The sequence below is a fragment of the Gracilinanus agilis genome, chromosome 1 (assembly GCF_016433145.1).
Source record: "Gracilinanus agilis isolate LMUSP501 chromosome 1, AgileGrace, whole genome shotgun sequence".
Taxonomy (NCBI): Eukaryota; Metazoa; Chordata; class Mammalia; order Didelphimorphia; family Didelphidae; genus Gracilinanus; species Gracilinanus agilis.
This window is the reverse complement of record NC_058130.1, coordinates 313,199,862-313,223,327: the sequence shown is the minus strand read 5'-3', so window position 1 is coordinate 313,223,327 and position 23,466 is coordinate 313,199,862. Positions and strand designations below refer to the sequence as shown.

Genomic DNA, 23,466 nt, shown 5'->3' with positions numbered 1-23,466 from the left:
TTCTAGCATTTGAATTGTCAAACCTGTCCGTCAACTCCACAATATATTCACATTTGCTCATGTGTGCAACTCAATCTGTCCCGCCCATTGGTTAATGCCAATTAGGTAGCAAGCTGGGGAGCAACAAATAAGATTAAGAAAAGTCAAATGACAAGAAATAACAAAACCCAAATTTCAATTGAATCAAAGCTTAAGTACATCATTATAGTGGTCTCCAAACTTTTAAAATCAATATAAACTTTTTGAGCATTGTACTCCTCCCCGATGTGTGTGTGAGAGTGTGTGTGTGTGTGTGTGTGTGTGTGTGTGTGTGTGTGTGTGTATGTGTGTGTGTATAAAGTATATAATTCACTATTGGGCTAATTCTTATGTATACTGTAAAACTAATCAAAATAGAAGTTTCCAAAAAATGGGAAAAATATAAAATGACACATGGTCCGAGAGTCAATAGGGAACCTTGAGAAGGGTATGATCGATCAAACTCACACAAGGAAATATCAGTCCAGCAGCTGTAGAGGGGATGAGCTGGAAGTAGAAGAGAACTATAGAGAGAGCAATTAGGAGACTATTACAGAAGTCCAGAAGAGAGGTGATGGAAGACTTGCTCTAAAGTGATAGCTATGTCATAGGAACATATTGAGGAGTTGGAAATAACAAGATTTGGAAACTTATTAAACATGGGAAACGAAAGAAAGTCGGGAATGGAATATGATATGGAGGTTGCAAACCTAGGTGACTAGAAGAATTGTGGTACTCTTGACAGAAAAAGTCTAGCCCCAAAGGGGTTCTTGTCATAGCCACAAGGTAATTTTAGGATCATGGTAAGACTTTTCCCATTGGCTTTTATTGTGGGTGTTTGGAAAGAGATTAGATTGTAATTCTTATTAGGAGACAGCAAGGCTCAAGTTGAGGACATTGAACCTCGCACAGCAGAGGGAGGGGGCCAAGTCAGGGAGCACTGCAGTAAGGAGAAAAAGGATAGATGTGGTTAATGTAGAAAAATCTCAAGAATGACTATCAGCAGAAGGATAATGGTTGATTACATACCCTTTGGGATCATGCCTTGCTCCATCTTTGTGGACCACTGATTTGGGGGCTTAGGGTCTTATTTAAAGTGTTCTTAAAATGTTTCCAGGTTTCTTTCATTTTAATATCTACTTGCTTAATAGAAAGTATTAACCACTACTTCACAAAGGAAGACTGTTAATTAGCTGGGGTGCCTTTTTGTATAGTAACATTTATACACAGCTCCCAGTTTTTCTGACTGCAACTTTTAAAAACAATGAGATTTACAGACAAGTGCTTCATTCAAACAGACATTTAGATATTTAAATGCACGACACTAAGTACACTTAGTATCCAGAGGAAATTCCTGGAGTTGTATTAAAAGTTCCACTTTTTGGAAATGTGATTTTTTCCGTGTGGATCAAAGTCTATCCATGTCTTAATGAACTGTTGCAGTTGAGAAAATTCATCACTCTGGCCAATTCTCTGGCTTTTCTAAACTGAGCTAGGCTGGTCTGTAGAAGACTTTGTAGCTAGTTTGTAGTAGTTTGTAGAAGTTTGTAGCTAGGTGTAACTGCTGGAAAGAAGCTTTTTTCATCTTGGTAGGATCTGCCAGGGCCATCATGCTGCTGCTGGAAAAATCTTGTTGTCACCACAATGCCATGATGAGGTGAACTTTACTGAAAAATTTGAAAATTATATTTTCAAAAATGCCTTTGTGGTAGGCATAGAGTTTGGCAGTAAGCTGCTAAAAATGCATCCTTCAAGGCTAATAGGAACATATGTCCTTATGATAAAGCTATCAGTGGCACCTCTTAGTTTACTGGCTAGCAATAGCATAGCAATGCCCTTTATAGAAAGAAAATAAAAGAAAATATAGGAAATGTTTCCCTAACAAATATAACTTCATAGTATTGCTACTAAGACATTAGAGGCAATGAGGTGGTGCAGTGGATAGAGCACTGGGCTTGGAGTCAGAAAGATATGAGTTCAAATCTGACCTCAGAGATTTAATAGCTGTGTAATCCTGAGCAAATCATTAACTTCTGTTAGCTTCATTTCCTCAACTTTAAAATAGGATAATATTAGCATCCACAGTGCTATTAGCCATCTCACAGGGTTGTTATGTGAACACATACTTATATGTATGTATATACACACGATTATATATAATATATATATACTTATTTTATATACTATATATATGTATACACACATATCTTTCCCTTTTCTTACTGTGCCCAATAAAATGTAACCAAAACTGAATGTAATATCATTCAAACAATTACCCAATTACGAAATCAAATATTGTGTCATTGCTCCTATGGAACCAATAGCAGCCTCTGTTCCCAAAATTGTTTCCTTTAATGTGTTTTCATGGAATCAATTAACTATATTAGGTCGGCTGCTTTAAATCACTTTAAATTCAAAACCTGTTTTTTTTGAAACATATTTCATTACTTTTATTTTGTTTTTAAAAATATATGCCATTTGAGATGTGGTTTAATAGACACTGAGCAATACTGAAGGCATACCCTGGTAGATTGTGGGTTATTAGTGTATTTCTGCTGCAGACATTAGTGTTGAAAGATTTAAATGTATCATGCCATTATTCCCTGGAAAGCTGAACCAATTCATAAAGATTAACCAAATCAGCCCTTTCTTCCCCCCTCAAAGGTCACTAAGCACTTGGGAAGGTGTTCAGCCTGGAAAGGTCCTGCAGTCTGTCAAAGAGAGAAATAAAAGGTGGGCAGCCTTGGGAAGGAAATGAGGAAGAGTGTCCTCCTGCTTATCTATAATAATTTAATTTGAACATCTATCCCATATTCATCTCCTGCTTTCAAGATTTCTCTTTTGTTCACACTATTACTCTCCAATAATATTTGGAAAGTGTCCTGTCACAGCATGCTATGTAAGCAATAAACATGGAAATGCAATCGTAAAAATAAAAAAAATAGCAAATATATGATATAAGCCCTCCCCCTAACTCTGCCACTAAACAGCTTAACATTGTGGCCTTATTTTAAAGAGCTGCTTACACACAATTAATGGACAGCACATCTAGCTTGCTAAATGGTGCTTTAAAAGACTAGATTGTCAGTCCCTAAATTTTGGCTGCCTTGATTAGCTGCCATTTAAACAAACAAAAACAATTGCAGAGACACTAGAGATGGTCTTAACCATCAATTATCTCTTTAATTATTCCTTCTTTTATCCTCTTAATGCTCTAGTCACTTTGTGATATGCTACTCTGCCCATTTAAAATATCTGAGGGGCTGTATGTGCTACAGCCATACCAGAAGGAAGGACATTTGTAACCTGGCCTTCCATACGCCAACACTCCAGAGAGCTCTGGTTTTCAGCCCTTGGCTCTGTTCTTATTTGCAATGACTGTCTGTCCTACGTGGCTGCTAGAAGCGTGCGTATGGCAATGATGGTAGCATAGAGAAAGATGACAAGTTTATTACAGAACACATAAAATGCCAAAATGAAGGAGAAAACACAAACTCCCTCATCTTTTCATCAGTGAACTCATCTAAACCCTTATTAGCATAGTAACTGAGCTCAGGCAACCAGTCACTGGGCTCCCAGCAAAACAGTCTCCCAAGAGCAAGGCTTTGTGGTGGAGTGGGGAGAACATTGGCTTGGAGTCTGGAGGACAGGACCTGGGGACAAGTTCTGACTGGCATTTATTAGCTGTGTGAAATGGGGTAAATCATTCAAACTCTTAGTCAATTCATAAACATTTATTAAATGCTTTCTCTGCACCAGAACTGTAGGTTAGGAGCCAGTGATACAAAGAGGAAAAAGTCGTGTCCTGTAATGTCCCTTTCTTCAAGGAGGGGATAACATGCTAATAGGAGAGACTCTACAGAGAGCTATTAGATGGCTCAATGGATAGAGCTCTGGACTAAGATCAGGAAAACCTGAATTCAAATCTGGTCTCAGATACTTATTAGATGCATAACCCTGAATAAATCACTTAACTTCTGTTTGCCTTAATCCACTAAAGAAGAAAATGGCAGACCACTCCAATTCTTTGCCAAGAAAACTCTGTGGATAGTATTAGTGCTATGCATGGTCTATGTAGTCATCAAGAGTTAGATATGACTGAATAAAAAGATACAAAAATGTATATATATATATATGCATATATATATGAAATATAGATAGATACAGATACACACATATCTGTGTGCACATATTTGTGTAAATATAAATTCCCACGCATATATATTTATTTATCAAAGAATGATAAATTAAGGTATTTAGATTACAGATGGACATATCTAGGGATAAGCAAGTTACAGATGTTTCTTTATAAATAAACTAAAACGTTTAGATCAATTAACTAACTAGCTGAGCACATGTTTATATACATACAAACATATGTGTATATATATATCATAGAATGATAAATTATGGCATTACATCTACTATTGAAGACTAGGAATGGGCATATCTAGGAGTAAGCAAATTATAGATGTTTCTTTACAAATAATCTATCATATTTCAATCTATTAACTACTTAATTATATGTATTTTAAAAAATATATGTATATATGTATACACATGCACACACACATATATGAAATCTACTCTGTATAGTAGTTCTCTCTTTCTCACATAGTCTTCTGCCCTCTTCTTGTGTCTTAAGAGATCAGCGGTTGTGAATTCAAAAGAAAAACATTATTTTACATTATCATTTGGGCTCATCTTGGTTCCCAAGGGAAGACGTTTTAAGGATTCACTTTAGGGATCAGAGGTTCTTGATCTTGAGTCTGTTAACTTATTTATTTTTAGTATTTTCATAACCCTTTCAATATAATTGATTTCTTTTGTAATCTAGGATATTTTATTTTATACACTTAAAAATCTTATCTGAGAAGAGGTCCATAGTCTTCATGGAACTGCCAAAGTGGTTCATGCTATATGCAAGGGAAGTTAAGAACCTCTGTTACAAGTTGATATGGGAATATGGTTTTAAAACATCCATTATTTTAAAATATAGTATTATAGGATCATAAAGTTGGAGCTCAAATGGACCTTGGAAGTCATCTAGTTATCTGTATGTTATACTCCCCATTAGACGATAAGTTCCTTGAGGGCAGGGATTGTCTTTTGCCTCTTTTTGTAACCCCAGCACTTAGCACACTGCCCAAAATAATATGCTTGTTGACTGACGAATGTGGAATTCACTACCCTTCCAGGTAGCCAAGAGTTTTATTTTATATTGAACCAAAATCTATAATTTTGACCCCATACAATCTACATTTTCCATCTATGATCAAGGGGAAAAGTTAATTTTTTCTTCCACTTGTAGGTGGTCTAGTGATAGTGTTAGCCTCAGAGTCAAGAAGATCTGAATTAGAATCCTATCTCAAATATTTATTAATTTTGCGACTTTGGACAAGTCTCAGGATTAAGTTTCCTCATCTGCCAAATGAAGATAATTATACATAACTCCTTCAGTTGTTGTGAGGATCAAATGAGATAACATTTGTATAATGCTATATAAATTGCTCTATCAGTGCTAGTCATTAGTGTTTTATATGATAATTCTTTAAGCATTTGAAAAATCATTAATGAAATCTTTCATCTTCCCACCCACTTGTCTTTTTATTCAGGCTAACTAGTCCCAGTTCCTTTCATTTGTTGCTGCTCATATAACATTAGTATGAACCCCAATCAACATAATGGACATTTTACTTTGGACAAATCCTTTGTCAACATTCTTTTTACAAGATGGTGCTTCAAATTAGAGTCAGTATTCTAGACATGGTCTGCCTGACCATATTAATGCAACCTAAGTTCTCATCCTTCTGGATTCTGCATGAAAGAATTGATTTGTAATAATCTTGAAATCTACTATTCATCCTCTTCCTCCTAATTGTTTTCACTTGAATAAGTTGTTCCTCCATACTATACTATACACTTCATTCAACCCAAGTAGAGGTCTTTACCTTTATCCTTATTAAATGTAATATTACTAGTTTCTGCCCATTTCCCATATTATCTTGGTGATAGATTGAGATGTGTTCCATTGTCCTCCAGCCAATATTCTTTATAATCTAATGGCGGCTAGGTGGAGGAAAGGATAAAATGCCAGGCCTGGAGTCAGGAAGACCTGAGTTCAAATTTGACCTCAAGTACAAACTACGTGACCCTGGACATGTCACTTAACCTTGTTGGCTTCTGTTTCCTCATCTGTAAATGAGTTGGAGAAGGAAATGGCAAACTATTCCAGTATCTTTGCCAAAAAAAAAACCAAAACCCAAATGGGGTCATGAAGAGACAGACACAGCTGAAAAATGATTGAATAACAAATACAATCTAAGGAGGTTATTGGAGAGAGATGATGCCATTATTATATGACATATCAATAAAATCTATTCTTTAATTCTTTAGGTCAAAGATTTTTTATACAAAATAGGTACAGACTAAACAGCTGTCTTTCCTTTCTGGTACTTTTCAAGACACCAAGAACCCAATTCAATAACTAAATTATTCTATCTCTAAAGGACAGGTTAGATACACACAGACTTGAAATTGTGGAAAATTTTCTATTGATGCTGCTTAGTCTGTACCTATTTTGTGGGCAAATGGAAGATCCTAGGTTGTATACATTCTTGGCCTGGCCATTAAAGTCACCTTAAGACACTAAGTGATACTTGCAAACTAGGAGAGTTAATCCTGATCCTTTAGAGATGGGCTTTGTTCAGGGTCATTCTGAAGCTAAAAAGTCACACATTTTCTACATGTGATATGCCAAAAAGGTAGGGGCAATGGGAGTGGAGAAAACTACTGTTCCTTTGTTGCCTCATCTCTGAAAGGAGAGAAGATATTCAAAAGCATGGAAAGAAATTCACACCCATGGGGGCCTTTTCCTTTGGACCTATCTTACACAAAATTAAGCTCTTTGGTTTAATTTCCTCAGTTGCCACAGTTTGAAATGACTATACTTTAATCTTTTTTCATTATAATCAAAGTTGCCATCTGTCCTTTCTCCTATATGGAATTTCTAATCACAACATATAACAATGTTTTAGTGGAAAGAATTCCACGGGGTACATCAGAACAAAAAGCAAAGTATGTCCGAGACATCTTCCAGCCAGTGTATTATCACTAGAGATTGGGATTTAACCTTTGTCCTATTCACTGACTGACCTAAACATATTTTAAACATCTAATTGGTAGAATTAAATTAACCAGCACTCTTCTCTAGCTTCCCACTAGATCTGATTCTAGGGCACAACAATAGTAAGACTTTTTTTTACTGTTTGCCACATGGTACTAAAAGTGAAATCTCAGAATGATATTTCAATATAAATTAGGCTTTCATGAGAAGGTAGTAATATTTTCCTTTGAAAATTTTAAATATGGAATTATCAGTGATACTTGTTAGTAGGGAAAGCATCTTTCCTTATAAAACTAGTCTCAAGTTGTTTACAATGAAGCTTAATCTTTTCTACGTAAAGTCCTCCAAAATTTCCCCCTTTATCCCTATGCTATACTTGAAAGACCAGTGAATTTGGAGTCAGAATACCTGGGTTCCAGCTCAACCTCTACTACCTGTGTGACATTGGACAAATACTTCTACCTCGCTTCATTTCCTTCATCTATGAGAAAGTTGTCCTAGACGGCCACTAAGATCCCTTCCACCTCTAAATGATGATTTCTCATTTATTGCAGGTTTGTTCCTTATCCTCAGACTTCATGGACCAGAATTTATAGGTTCCATCAATATATCATTTTAGGCTCATTTTTAAAAATGAAATTACTTTAGGAAATATTGCCCTGGAGAGACACAAAATTCCATTAGGGAAATGTATGGAACTTAGAGACAAGGATCAGCTTGATCCCTTACCTCAAAATGGGACATTTTCAGAAGTAGAATATGATGAAAATTTTCAGGTTTGCATAGATTTGGAAATTTCCTTGAGTCCTGTTATTCTGGAATGAGAAATTTGAAGAAATTTGAAAGGACTTGGAAGGAAGGAAAAATGGGCCAGGTAGGAATAAGCATCAGATCAGCATTGAGAGAGAGAGAGAAACAAGAAGGGAAATATGGGAATGCACTGATACCAGGAGAGGGAGGAGATGAGGGGGCTTGATAGGGATATCTTAATTTTAATAGCTCAGATGAGGTAGAGAAGAAGCACCTTTTCATTTTAAATAATTTGTTAATAAAGTTTCTTAATGTGATGTACTAATGGACTGTTAGAATAATCTCTAATGTATATTCATTAAAATAAGTGATAAATTATTTCATAAATTCAATTTTCTCTCGATATGTTTTAACAAATTTAAAGACTGCTGGTGAATATATTAGGATATGAGTTGAATGTTTATTTGATTGGACAATGGAGTGGAGCATGTGATTTCAAATAATCTTATTTTGATAAGTTAGTGTATGAAGAAATTTATCATGGAGTAAAAACCTCTCTGAGTTGTTTTTGTTCTTGCAATGGGTAATAACATTTTTTAAGTGTAATTTTTCAAGTATTTTCCCTTAGGATATTGCATTTGTATCTTTGCTATTCTACTGCTAAGAACCATATCTTCATTCATAAAGATTCTAGTTTCATATCAATCATAAACCTTTATTAAGCATCTACTATGTGGAAGGCAGTGGACACTTTAGTGCCAGACCAAGTATATCTCAGTAGTATCACAAGTTTCCCTAAATTTACATTGAACTTAAGCAAATAATAGCAACAATGACTTAAGTCAAAGCTCCATTCAGCTTCACATTATAGGCTTTTATCATCTGAAATGTATTTTGAAGCAGTGAAATTCTATGGATACCTAAACTCAGTTCCATACATAAGAATTAATTATTTAATAAGTTTCTCCTCTCTCATTTACCATTGATAACATTCTTTGGTAATTTTACCACCTCATATTGTATATTCATGATAAGCACTTGCAAGGCTACAATGAAAATATTTGAACCTTATGAGCCATCTCTTGTTGTAGGGGATTGGAAAATAGAAAATTTCTGCAAATAAATCAATAAGACCTTTCAAATTAAATCAACATATCCTTTAATGCTTGATGACTTCAGTGCAGAGATGACTATTTAGGAGAATAGCCAAGAAAGATATAAGTAGAAAACATGATTCAAGGAGTAAGGAATGAGACAGATGAAAAGTCCATAACAAAACCTCATTCCTATATATTACATGAATACTTTCACCATGAAAAGCATTGGATGGTTAGGATGGGTATGGACTAAATGAAATCATACACATAAAAAATGAAACTGATACCATTTTAACAGAGAAAAATTGCTTGGTTACTAATTTGAGAACTGTTTCTGAAGCAGTTGTTTATATGTAGTTTATACATATAGAGATATGTATAGTCAGATATAGTAAAATTCTTAGGGTAAAGATAAAAATTAAGATCAAAGTAAAAGAGAGGGGGCGGGAAATGAAGACATGGTGTACAGTTGAATAAACTTCCATCTGACATATTTAAACAAATTGTTTGATGTCAAAAAATGGGAACTAAATAAAAGAATAGATGTCAGTACAGATTATTTCCATTTTTTCCATTTTATAAGGAAGTCTGACCAATGTAAAGTAATAGCCATACTGAGGACAAAAAAAAACTGAGAAAGCACTTCAATCAGAAATACTTGATTTTCTTGCTACACAGAGGTATGGGAACTATGGACAACATTAGTTTAGAATACAAAACTGTAAATCTTACAGAAGAGAATGATGGAAGATTATAAACAATAGTCTCTCATAAAAGAGTGAAAACCAATGGTAGAAAAATTAATTTCACAGAAAGATTCAAGAAAAAGCTAACTAAATAAAGCCACCTTGAAGGCATTTGAGGATACAACTGAAAGACAACAAAGAAGTCCCCAAAAGAAATGATTCTTTGAGATTTTTAATAGGAAACTAACTACACCATGGAAATGAGTGGAGTCTCCACATTTGGACTATAATATCACCCCAAACATAGTTCACAAGGAAGCAAAAATAATGCTAAACAAACAAAGACAAGAAGAGCATTTTGATTACGTGATATATTACACAGAGGAGGCCCGTTCCAATGGCAGCACAATTCCGATGCTGTTGAGTGACAGAGTTCATGATAAAGGAGAGAATAGTTTTGTTTAAAAACAAAACAAAGCAAAGCAAAACCTCACAGGGAGCTGGGTTGCTCAGTGGATAGAGAGCCAGGCCTGGAGATGGTAAATCTTAGGTTCAGATCTGGCCTTCGATATTTCCTAGCTATGTGACTGGGCAAGTCACTTCATCTTCTTTACCACTCTTCTGTCTTAGAACCAATACATAGTATTGATTCTAAAATGGGATGTATGGGTTTAAAAAAATTTGGACAAGGTTACCTAAAAAATGAATTAAATATAACCCCGAATGCCTGCTTTCCCCTATCTATAATATTTTCATGACAATTAAAAAAACCATATACATATGTAGAGAGTATCTTTGATGAAGATATAGGAAGAGATTAAGTAAGCTGTTAACATCTTTTCTATCACAAAATTGATTGAAAACAATAGATGGCACACAGTTCTGGTATGCTTAGTCTTAAACTACAAAAAGGCAATTGATTTGGTAAAACAGAATCTTGCTTTAGAATTTTTTCTACCAAAGTATTTCCCAAGCACAAGTCAAACTGATAGAAGATACTCTGAAAGCTAAAATAACAGAAACAACTGTGTTTGGTGACACTCTAGTTATTAATATCAAGAGAGGCATAGAATAACATAGAGTGACCAGGGCATAGTCCCTAAGGAAGAGAGGTTCCTTAGATTTTCTTCAGATGCCCCTGCTGGCATTTGAGTTAGTATAAATTGCATTAAGACCTGGACATTACAAAGTCTTCTAAAGATCCATATTTATTCAGAAGAATTCAGCCTAACTATCCACCCTAGAAAAACCAATTTGATAAAGAATGCCTATCATATATATATATTTGGATGACAACTCAAAAATCTAGAGCACAAATACACATATTTTGGACAGACTCAACAAATAGAAAAGGTTGGGTCTAAATTGTAAAGATGGAGGAGAGTGGGCTAGATTACTTTGGAGATTACTTGTATCATGCTTTTAATGATTCCAATTTTTTTGCAATATTTTTCCAGTTATGCTGCATGGCTACAAGTCATGGAATACCACAGTAACCAAAGAATTAAAGTTGAACATTATCAAAATTCCAATAGAAATGGACATTCATAAGGTTCAATGGGAGTCGTAAATGAACTGTGTAAATGACTTCATCAGAGATGACATCAGGGATCATTAAGAGATATAGATAAAAAGAACAAAGATGGAATGGTCATGTGTTGAAAGGGAATGATGAAAACCTCTGTGCCCTGCTGGTATCCTTGCAATATAAGGAAGGTAGGAGAGACTCCCAGCAGGTAGAGTAGACTCCCTTTGAGGGATTTATGGGGAGACATACAAGAATCACAGAGAATGAAAGGTCATGGTCAGTTGCTATTCTGCATCACTGGAATTAATACTAATCACACTGATTATTGTGATTTACCGTTCCACTGAAGTATTAAAGAAGAAATGTTTCTCCAACAACTTCTCCCTCCATCATGCTTTTCCTCATGAGAATATCAACTCAAATTACTATATTAACCTTTTCTTTCTCTCTACCAGTCTCTAACTTTCATCTGTATTTCCTAAGCAGTATCTGTTGACCATGTGGAGGCCATATGAATCATACAATACCCCAATAATGCCCTAAGAAGCGTATATTTAGACTTGCTCCTTTCCATCACTACTGTTAGGCTCTTCCTCTATATTTTCCCAAATATTTGGTTAGGGAAGAAAACATGTTCACATCATTGATGAGAAGTTGTTTTAGCTTCTTTAGTGTCAGTAACATAAGGAAGCATCCTTTCTAGTGTGATTTAGTGTCTATGGCTGCTTGCTACCATCAGGAACATTTACCTTCCTCGTGATTCTTTAAGAAATTTGAAAAATTTGAAAACTTCTCAGCCATGAAGTTCTTCAGGACCATGTCTGGGTGGTGTTATTCCATAAATCCAAACAAGTGAATATACGTTGGTACCAAGAGAACAACAGGTCTTAAGGCCTGTTATTGGAATAGGGTAAAATTTCAACTTCTATGCCCAGTTATTAAAAGCAGTGAGGCAAGATTAAGTTATATAACAGAAACTCTGTATAAAACAAATAATAGTTAGGTTTATTTCCTTTTCTTTTTTTTAGAACAATTCTATTGCATACTATTTATTGGAACTAAGAATATTATTTGAGGTGTTATACATTAAAGATGCTATTAACACAATTGTATTTCAAATGTGGAAAATATTGTGTTCAATCCTTTCCTTTAATTTTTTTTTTCATGATTGCCTCCTTAGATAATCTAGAAATTTGTACCATTGAAGTTCTGCTACATTTGATATACTTTCTGTTTAGCTGCATAGTTAAAAGTAGGATTTATTTTTCTCATTGTTTTCTTCACATCAGTGAAATAAATGAAAACTACAAATCTATGTTCATGGAGGATAGGACTATTTTTAGTAGATATTATCAATGAAACTGAATGTAGTTGCAATTTTGTGTCACGCACATTTAGATTGGAAATGGCTGCAATTATATACCAGGAGCAATCCCAAACCATTTTTTTCATCAAATCATGTGTACTGAACTTTGTAGGCCACTCTAAGAAACATTTACATATGCCAGACTTAGACTGGAGTAACTCACTGCACAGGACACAAAAGTTAATGGATTTTTTTTTTGAGATTGTATCTTGTCTATGTGCAGTATATGTACTTGGTATTTCTCCAATCATATATAATACTCTCAAAGAGTAGCACTCGCCCTTTTCTCTACCGCTGCATTTTCGATTCATTTTCTGAAGAATCCTGTGATGTACAGAATGAAGATACCAAGAATAATAAATCCAAATTCTGTAAATCTCTTTACAAAATATACCTTTATGACAATCTCCAGCTGGAAATCACAGAAAGCCAATAAAATGCAGACAGCCTACTGATAATGAGGTCAGAAATACAAATAAATTTACTTTTAATGAAGACCGGAGGCACAGTAATCAAAGTGTTAAAAATTCATTTCATGCATATCTCATTTGCTTCTTAGCTGATATTTATCACGTAATTCTGTGAGAAAGTAGAGGCCTAAGATGCTCCAGATAAATGGCTCAATTAATTGTACAGAGGTAGACCTCTTTGAGCTGAACCAGAGCTGTGAGCTCTTTATTAAAAGCACTATTCTGTAGCCCATAACCTTGTTCCTTGACTCCTCTCTAGTTTCCAATTTAAACAAGTCCCCATGCGGCCTGCTCTAAAGGGCTTTGTCTCCCTGTCATTGTTAAGAGAGCCGAGGCATCCTGGAAGTGTGAAATCAGACCTCATGAGCTGAACGGTTCCCCAGGGAACGCTGGACTGCGCAGAAGGTCAAAGTCATGGGCTGGACCATCTAAAAGTGTCTGATCGCCGGTCTGTGACACAGCAAGTGGGGGGGGGGGGAGGGAGGACAGAGGAGGACTGAAATTGAACACATCTTAATTAAAGCTCACAGACAGCAAAACAAAATGTTTTCTAGGCAGCCTGTCAAATGGAGCTTAAATTTAGCTCTGCTAATGAATCTGAGCTGCTAACTGTTATTTCTTAAGATAATAAGACTCACACAGAAGCTGATAAAAAACTGTAGCATGTCTTTTTTGGCTGTTTTGTTACTTAAATATTTTCCAACAATGAAGACAGTTTTCCTAAAGAAAAGCTTGGGAAAAATCTATGCTAATAAAGGGGTAGTAAACATCCCTCTTATTAACTAGTAGGTTTTCAGTCTTTAAGGGCAGGGGATTACAAATCTTTATACATGGTCTTGTTTTAGAAAAATGTGCTTTATTTAATAAGACCATTCCAGTGACAGTATTCATTGTAAAAGAGTCTCTCTCTCTCTCTCTCTCTCTCTCTCTCTCTCTCTCTCTCTCTCTCTCTCTCTCTCTCATTTTGTGAAAGAAACAGTGCATTAGTTTGAGAGATCAATTCACCTTCAGAGAAGGAGTTTTATATTAGTATACCTTTTAGTGTTGTGAAAGATAGGCTTTCAGTCTATTCACCCATATCTCGGTTTCTGAAATTGTGTGGCTGGCCTCCCTGGGGAAGAGATGACCTCTTCCATGGGAGGCTCAAACAAACCCAGGGAAAAATGATGGGGAGGAGCTGAAGAAAAGAATCCTTTCTCTTTCTTCACTTAGCTTTTGAAAGAATCAATAACCCAGGACTAACTATTCTGCAAAGAAGGCTCATCTCAATAGGTTGAGTATAAATTTGTCTTTTGAAAGACAATTTTCAACCCTCCTGTTAAAAAGGAATCATTAGAAGCTCTCATGATAAGTTCTAAGAATTACTTCTCATCCCCTTAAGAAATTCTCCCCACTGGTCCTTCACCTCTTTGGGACACAAGCCTTCTTCACTGTTCCATGTTAAAGAGCATTAGACCTTGGGGTGTGGTGACTAGTCCCCATGCAAATCCCAAGTTACCCTGGGGTCAGTCATTTGGTCTAAAGGTTTTGGTTTAATATTTGCACAGATAAAATATTAACCTTTTGACTGAAAAGTTAAAAATCGCGTGAATTGTACTGACCAGTATTTCTTAGTAGCTATGAAGTTTTCCTAAGGAAAAATTTCATGGCCCAAGTTTAAAAAGTGGAGTACCATTTTCTCAGGCTGCTCACAATTTGACTGAAATTTCAATCTGTTCTTGTGCCTTATTCAATGCATGTGGATGTGTCGGAGTGGTAAATTGAGGCCTTAACTACCACAGCTAATCTCTCTCTCTCTGTGTCTCTCTCTGTGTCTCTCTCTGTCTCTCTCTTTCAAATCAGTATTAACCTTAATGATTTGAAGTGCACTGTCCAACACTGGGCTATTGAGACTGAAGAAAAAACTACCCTCAACTATCAACAGTTTATTAGGGGCTTAACTGAAGTGACCTACTGTAGTAGTATTCAGCTGAACAAGGCTATAGGCTTTTTGTGCAAAGGGAAAGAATTGAGGGTTTCATTAAAAAGTAATTTGTGCTTTATACTCACTCATTCAAAGGGAGTCTCAATTGCTCTTTATTCACACAGAGTTAATACAGTATCACAATGTTTCTCAATGAATGTGAAGTAACAAAAGAAAAATTTTACATTTTGAAAAGGAAAAATTCTTTGTAACTACAGTGAGATTGATGGCTACTTAAAAGATTACGAAATCTTTTCCTCTTGTACTCATGCTTAATGATGAACTTTTTTCAAGTATTTGGTTTTAAACTATGGAATTTCGACTCAGAGACTTATATATGCTATATATTTAAATGACGTGACTATGAGAACATAAAGAAAGTAGAACAAAGTTGGATAAGGGTTGATTTCATTAGTCCATCAGTTAAAAATATCCAGATTTCTAGAAAACACTTAGCTAATGCCAACCCAGAATGTTATCCTGAAATAACAGGATCATTTGCAATCAATCAAATCTAAAATTATACTTCATTCAGGTTCAACATTGCTTCCATTAAGACATCCTATGCAATGCCACCCCTCTCAACATATGTTAATTTTTAGGATACAAAGCATAAATGTTTACTAAATACCTTCCTTTACTACTAAACCAGTAATCCCTGTTTCATACCACTTTTTTATAGTACATAATAAATTTGGCATGTTACTTTGAAAAAAATGATGAGCAGTAATATTTTCATTCAATATGGATCTCATAATCCACTGTGAAATATATAGTTATTTTAAAAGCACTCTTTTGCACAGCTCACAGATAAATCTTCAGAAAGTTCATTTCCTTCCTAGCTACAGTATTTAGGACCAAGAAGAGCAGGAGTATTTGAAAGGTTTGTAGTACACCTGGCCATCTCTGAGTTAAATATATGTTCCCCAATTTTTGCAATCAGCACAAATGTCATGATGACCACAAAAGGTCCAGGAGTGAATAAGGTCAAAGACTAAATTACCCCTTTGCCCCTGGAAAGCTCAATCTTCTCTTTTTCTCAATTCAGACTACATTAGATTATAAGGTCAAAAAGGAGTGGGGAACCATCAGATTTATTTCTCCAAAAACATAAAAAAAAAGAGAGAAAAAGCTGTGTAATAAAAATAAAATTGTGTCTAGTTGGATCTTGGGAAAGATTCTATTGTTAGTCATGTTAATTTACATAGTACCATTAGGAGAGGAATATCTATATTCTTCCACCTGTGAAAGAACATGTTCTTTAACTTCCATAGAGGCACACAGGCCAACCAGGTTAACAGAGTTTGCATATTCATGAAGTTTTAACCGCATGACAGCTTCTCTCTGAGAGAAGACAATCTCATGTTATTGTATTCAACCTCACTCTGGGCAGGTATCTGAGCCTTCCAAACACATGGTGCTAGTATTAATTTATCAAAATAATTGTGCAAAAAATAATTTGTCTTGAGCTAAACTAGAAAATAAAATTCCAACAGAAGAGAAATTAATCATTTAGGAACTGGTCTTGGTAGAAATCATTAAACATAAGAATCCAAATCAGCAAACGTAATGTAAATGATAATATTTAACATTTCAAAAGTACTTACTGTGTGCTAGACACTGTTTTAAGAGCTTTATAATTATTATCTCACTTGATCCTTAAAATAAGCCCAGGAGATAGGTACTATTATTATCTGCATTTTTCAGATGAGCAAAATGAAGCAAATAGAAGGTAAGTGACTTGCCCTCTGTCATAGAGCTAGTAAGTATTGAGGCCAGATTCGAACTCAGATTCCATGTCTGGCTAGCTGCCCCAAATGAAATATTAAAGGAGACACATATTTAAAGTTAAGAAATAGTTTGCTACTACTATTACTTTCTTCACTGTAAACTCCTAATTTGTTTATTTTTCATTTAACCCCTTGCTTTCATAACAATAAAAAGGCACTTGATAAGCTAAAAAAGTAAATTCTGAGAATAGTATTAGACTAACATTTAGCATACTCTCACTTATGAGATATGAATTAGTTTTTTAATCAGCTTGGGTTTCTCAGGATCCATTTAACACTATAGTAATGAATGACTCATGAAATCTTTGTAGGCCCTCTAATGGTAGGAAAGATATAATTCTTTTCAAAGCCATTCTTTTTAAGGACAGTTTTGTTCACATGTAAATGGTAAGCCTATTTCCACAAATGAGTACTTTCCTTAGGAAACACAAAAACTGAGACAAATATGCATTGAACTAATCTTGCTAACTGACCATTCTTAGAATGAGGGAAATAGTCAAAAATCCCATGTAAAATGAAACAATGAATTTTTTTTTAGGGAGAACAAGACACAGTTGTAAAGACTCTCACTTTAAAAATTTAAATTTTAGAAAGTGCTAAAATAACAGCTGTCAGATAATTTCTCACACAAACTGAAAGAATGCTCTCAGCTTGGAGTTTGAGAAATGCCACTGATCCTTGGTCCCCTTAAGACCTTTGCCTTGGACAATGGATCTATAACAACAACAGATGCCCAGTATGGGTGTTCACCGTGATTCCATGAGAAAATCACTTAGACATAGAACTCTTTGTATTGCCTAAGCTAAGGTGAACCCATCCAATGTCCTTCCAGTTGGCCCACAGAGTAAGAGGCTGCGCCAGGGTATTTGGAACACCTTTTATGTATATTTGCTATAATAATACTTGGCCATCCTTTTAAGGAATCATGTAGGAGAAGAGGTAATGATGCTCTAATATCAAGAATCTGGGAGCATATTTCCATTACCCTACTTCTGTCCCTCTGTAGTGTTCTAGCCATATTTGGGGTGGGGTGTCTTGAAGGAGAAAGGTCAATCATGTGTCTATAATACCCTACTCATTCCAAATATCCAATCACAACAAAAAGAGCTTTGTACCTGTTTTGTTAATGTGACTCCCCCCCGCCTTGTCATTATTAAGATTTAATTCTACTCTGTGTTCCTTTAAAATATTTTATTTAGAGTTTTTTTTTTCTTTTTTTTTTTTTTTTTCTTTTAAACCCTTAACTTCTGTGTATTGACTTATAGGTGGAAGAGTGGTAAGGGTAGGCAATGGGGGTTAAGTGACTTGCCCAGGGTCACACAGCTGGGAAGTGGCTGAGGCCGGATTTGAACCTAGGACCTCCCGTCTCTAGGCCTGGCTCTCAATCCACTGAGCTACCCAGCTGCCCCTTTATTTAGAGTTTATAATCCAAAATAATGCAGATTTAAAAATTACTTAAAGGCAAGGACCTTTTGTGTTGTTTGTCACACACTATTAGAGAAGTTACATAATTTCTTGCCTGTGACATCAGCTGCCATCAGTCCTTCTGCTCTGATGACTTTCACCTGGAGAAATCCTACATCCTTTACATTATGAAACATTCTCATTGGACTCTGAAAGACAAAATTGTTGTTGTTATTAACATCATCATCATCATCTTCAATATTATTGAACAAAAATATCTAGAAGGGGACTTTTCCTGCAAACTTTGAAGGACTCTCAAAATAATTTAAATGATCCAAAAGGACAATTGTGTTATTTCAACATATACCAACCTTCTACTAACACTAAAAGGGAAAAATTATACATATGCAGTAAAGATTTGAAAAATAAGAATATAATTCTAAAAACTTACTTATAATTAATATAACAAATACCTATCTACAAAGCTAGAAAGACAATGCATTTAACATCTAAGTGTTCTTTCTTTCCCTTTCCCCTACAATTCCCAATGACTTTTTTTTTGTTTTAAAAGATCTCAAGTTTTGAAAAAAAAATGATCCTTGATATTAGGTCATAGCTGATAATTCATTTAGATCTTTGATATTTGTGGATTAAAAGAAAAATAGCAATAGCAAATTATTGTATTTGCTATTCTTTTTTGGATAAGTTAAAAAAAAGAATGTTCTATATAACAAAAAATTTAGGTTTTGTTTTTTTCATAAGGAACTAATTGGCAAAATGATCTTGCTAAAGGCTAATGATTAATTCAAGAGAAAGCTATAGAAAGATTATGTAAAATATATTTTATATAATTTGTTGACATAACGAATTTACATTTTCATAATAAATTCAAAACATCATTGATGGGAAACCTCTTGAATTTATTTGATTTTAAATCTGTAAATCAAACAATAAAAAAAGGAAAATATCCATACTCATTGAAAAGTTATTGATAAATTGATTCAACTCATCACGTATTATATATTAAAAAGCATTCTGAGGGCTTAAAATTAATTTCCATCCTTGATTATGAAAATATTTATTCAAGGATTTAAGAATCTAATAAATGAGCATACATGTTAAGAAAATAAAATCACTTAGAAATTTCAAATAGGTATTTATTTACTTCCCTGAAATACATGATATCTTTCCTCTGAAAACTCAATAATTTTCACTCAATAAATCAAATACAGGTTTATCAGATCTTCAAAATATTTCATGACCCAGGAAAGTAATATATTTTTTGTAGGATAAAGTTATCTATTAAAATGTTACCAATGAAAAGAGCATTGCCACTTTTTTTTTTATTAATATTGTGAGAATAGTGACAGGCAAAGCACACTCTGATATTAACTTTATAAGTCCCATCTGACTAGTCATTGTTTACAGTGAAGCTATGACCTTGGTAGAGTGAGATGGGGAAATACAGTTACATGTAATCTCATAACATTTTTTTAAAAAGTGTTTATCATGAGGATTAACTTTTAATCCCTTTTAAAAGCATTAGTTTATCATCAGAAATCTGTTTAAGCTACACATGACAGAGCTCAATGATAATACATTTCACCCTCTGTTTCTATGCTTGCATGTCGAAAGTTGGGGCTGGCAATTATAGATACTGCCTTGTACTGATACACAGTGTTATAAAACAAATCTTAAGGAGAGAAGCGAGAGAAGAGAAGGATGGATTTACCAAAAGGCTAGAGGAGCTATTTAAACCCAGTTTCATTGTAGCTAAAACAAATAGGCCTAGTCCCGAAGTCTTAGAATTATTTTTATTGCGGGTAGCTCATTGCACAGACAGATTGCATTCTGATGCTTCCATCCGGATACTCTTCCTCCTGTATTGTGGGGGTAATTATTGTTTGAAGTTTTCATTTCCTCAAATCAGCTGATTTTGAGTAATTTATTGCAAATTTCAACAGCTTAGTCCCAGGACATATGATATTAGAGAAGGAGCTCTAAAAAGCAAATAACTTTAATATGTGAGCTTAAACATATAACTTTAAGTAATGATTTATCAGAAGATATTCCTGTCTTGTTATTTATGATTATTGTTGAAGGCCTCAAAACCTGGATGGCTTCTGAAGCCTGAAATTTCCATAGCAGAGGAATCTATGATTTGCTGTGAATCCTTTCAGCCCTCAATAGATGGGAAAAGATTGAAATGCTCTGGAGATGAGGCCTCTTTATTTTTTTAATGAAAGGCTGTATAATATATTTTCTGTATGGCTGCAGCAGCTGTCAGGGAGAGCATCTCAGTTCAGCTCTATTATGGGAGAAGCAATACCCCATCCTATGGCATCGAGATCCACTGAGGGGCCAGGACTGATTGACAGCTTGTCACCGTGACGTCTTATTCCATCTCTGTTATGGAGAAAATTAATGTCACACCACCCGCCTTATGACTCGCTGTCATCTTCGAACCGCTCACCTTTTATCAATGCTCTAAATAACATTTCAAGCCCATCGTCTCACGGTGGACAATCCGGTCAAGGGACATTAAATCGGATGACTGTGAAATGTCATAATAAAAATGGAATGCTAACAACTTCTTCTCTAAACTAGCTTCTCTGGTTTTTAAATGGTGACAAGGGGGAGCAAGGGTTCAGCACACCCGTTCTGAAAAGGTCATACAATCTCTCTTGGTCTGCTACCCAGTACTACTCTCCCCCTAACTGCTACCCACTTAAAAAAAGAGAGAGAAATAAAGAAAAAGAAGAAGGAAAGAAAAAAAAAGAAAGAGAAAGGAAAAAATACGGGGAAAAAGAACTAGTAGTCTTTTCTCAAACTGGAATGTCCAAATAATGTTTTACACCATAATGTCTATTTAATTTTTAGGGTTTAGAGGTTCACCTACAAATGTTTAAATGATTATAATGAAGTCATTCTCGAGGACTGTTTGAATAGTGATGTCAGTTCATTTATTATCCTGAGCACAACAGGTGAGAAAAAGTTAAATCCAGAATGTTATTAGTGTATGAAAAAAAATTAGCTAACTGATTATACTTCCTAAGATAATCACCTCAATTATAAAAGCACATCCTATCTCAGTTATAGGAGAGTTCCTCCATTTCACAATGCTCTCAAGAGAAATCAAATTGTTTGACGTCCTCTAATATACATAGGTGATTTGGATTCTCAGAATCTATAATGCTTACCATTCTTAGGAGTAACTTTCTCAAGCAGCACATCTTAATTTTATCAGACAACATTGAACCTTGCAATACTGCTCTGAAAGTACAGTACTGACATAGGTTGAAATATGTATTGTGAGTAATATTTGCTCATCTTGCATTTTCACATAATGTTTTACATTTAATGTAAGAAGTAAAATATTTGAACATTTATATAGTAACATAAATTGTGGAAAGTATTCACAGTATGAAGAGAAAGTGACCAGTTTAATAAAACCTATTTCAAGGGGGGAAATGCAGTAATAACAGCTGGGTAGATTATGCCTAAATTTCTAAGCTAGCTGTATCATTTAATGTATAGGATATTACTAAAATACTAATTCATCAAGTACAGCGTATACATAGTCAAAATTTTATACTGCTATAAAAAATCCATTTGACTATTTATGAAGATCCTTCCTTGGGAAGAAGAGAATCTGTCTTGGCAGTACCAAAATTTGAAATAATTCCTGTAATTATAATTATGTTTTCAAAAGATTGTGCACAATAGTTTAGCTCTGGGTTGGTTTTTAAAAATATGATGTTTTGCCTTGCTAAGTCACCTCTATTAAACTGTGTTTATGATAACACTATTGGTGTGTGAGTTGTACAAGCATTAACAGACAGCTGATTCAGAGGAGATATCCAGAATAAATTTGCTGAAGCGCACATCCTGCTAATCTGTTTGAAGAATATTGTAGAGCATTAGTACCAGCACTTCATGTTATCTGCACAGCCTGATAAGGTACATCTTTATTAAATTCAGTTATTGAAAGGATGTCAGTCAGCGAATAGGAATATTTTAAAATCTAAAAAAAATTAAGCAGTTCTTTGTTAGTCAGAGCTTGGTTTAATGGTTGAGTGTCTAGAGAAGCCTCCTAAACACCTGGCAGCATTGTACAATAAAAGCTTTGTAATTTTAAGTGGAAAAGCTCCCCACCACCCCCATCCTTCAAGGGTAGTGAGACATTTACTTTTTAGTGCTTTCATTAACAATAAATGGTGGAGTAAGAGCTCCCCTCTCTGTTGCTTCAATAAAACTACATAATAGCTGCTCGATAGTGTGAGGATGCTGGGAAATAGAACAATTTGGTTCAAAATGTTAGGAATTGGGAAAATCCAATTCATGTTACCATTCTGGGGATTTTCTGCCCAAACTCATTCTTTTGAGAGCAATCAAAAGGTGAGAACTCCTCATTTCCAATGAACTCTACCACTGAGCAAAAGAGAGGGCTTTTTCCAATCAGCTGAAAATGAAATCTATTCCTGTGCACTTAGTTACCACAACCTATCAATTATCATAAGTGGCACTAAACTCCATTTCATTTGGGATGAAAGAAAAAAAAGTTATTTGCATCTATAAAGAGCAAAGATCCATTTAAAAAGTAAAGCAATATTCTTTCAGATTAACAGAAAGCTTGTTAAAATCACAGAATAAAAATAATCGAATTTCAGTTCAAAGAAGGCACTGGAGAGCTGACTGACCCTGACTACAACAGCAAATGATGTAACTGCTCATATCGAAAGAAGGAAGCCTTTAGATTTTCAGAGCTTTGTGTGTTTCCATATCCCTCAGATAGCATGTGTTCTCAGAAATGTTTCTGACACTGCAGGTAAATTATTTACATTTTCTTCTAGTCACGTATGAACACTGAAGGATGAGTGTTACATACATGAGATAGATACATACATATCTCTTTAATATCGCCTCTCGTTCCTTCTGGTCCTCCAAGGAGTTTACAGAGAGGTCAGATATACTGACAGTAGCAGAGGCTGTCAGGGTGACCAGCAGCACCAGATGTCCTTCTCCCTCTTCCAGCTGTAACTCCAGCTTGTGAGTCTGTTCTCTACTGAGGGCTGACAGGTCGATCTGGCACCTAGAAACAAACATTTTGAATCAGCAAGTGGCTTTCTTCCCGAGATCAAACGGCAGCATTGCAGGCCGAAATGCTCAGAGCTATGTGAAAAATAAATCAGTGCAAATATTTTTTTCTGACCATTGGAAGGATTTATCTTTCCGCTGAGCAATATCTCTATCTAGCACTCAGACTCA

At 35.0% G+C, this 23,466-nt stretch overlaps 1 protein-coding gene across 4 annotated transcripts in view; it reads right to left on the bottom strand.

Moving 5' to 3' along the window:
• MCTP1 (multiple C2 and transmembrane domain containing 1) overlaps positions 1 to 23,466 on the bottom strand; it is a 721,791-nt gene that overhangs the window by 218,650 nt on the left and 479,675 nt on the right. For all 4 annotated transcript variants that reach the window (XM_044662743.1, XM_044662754.1, XM_044662765.1 and 1 more), the window contains 2 exons: positions 23,104 to 23,290; positions 18,314 to 18,407 (listed from right to left, as the gene is read on the bottom strand). In XM_044662743.1, the coding sequence (XP_044518678.1) occupies positions 18,314 to 18,407; positions 23,104 to 23,290 (281 nt within the window). The remainder of the gene's footprint in view (positions 1 to 18,313; positions 18,408 to 23,103; positions 23,291 to 23,466) is intronic.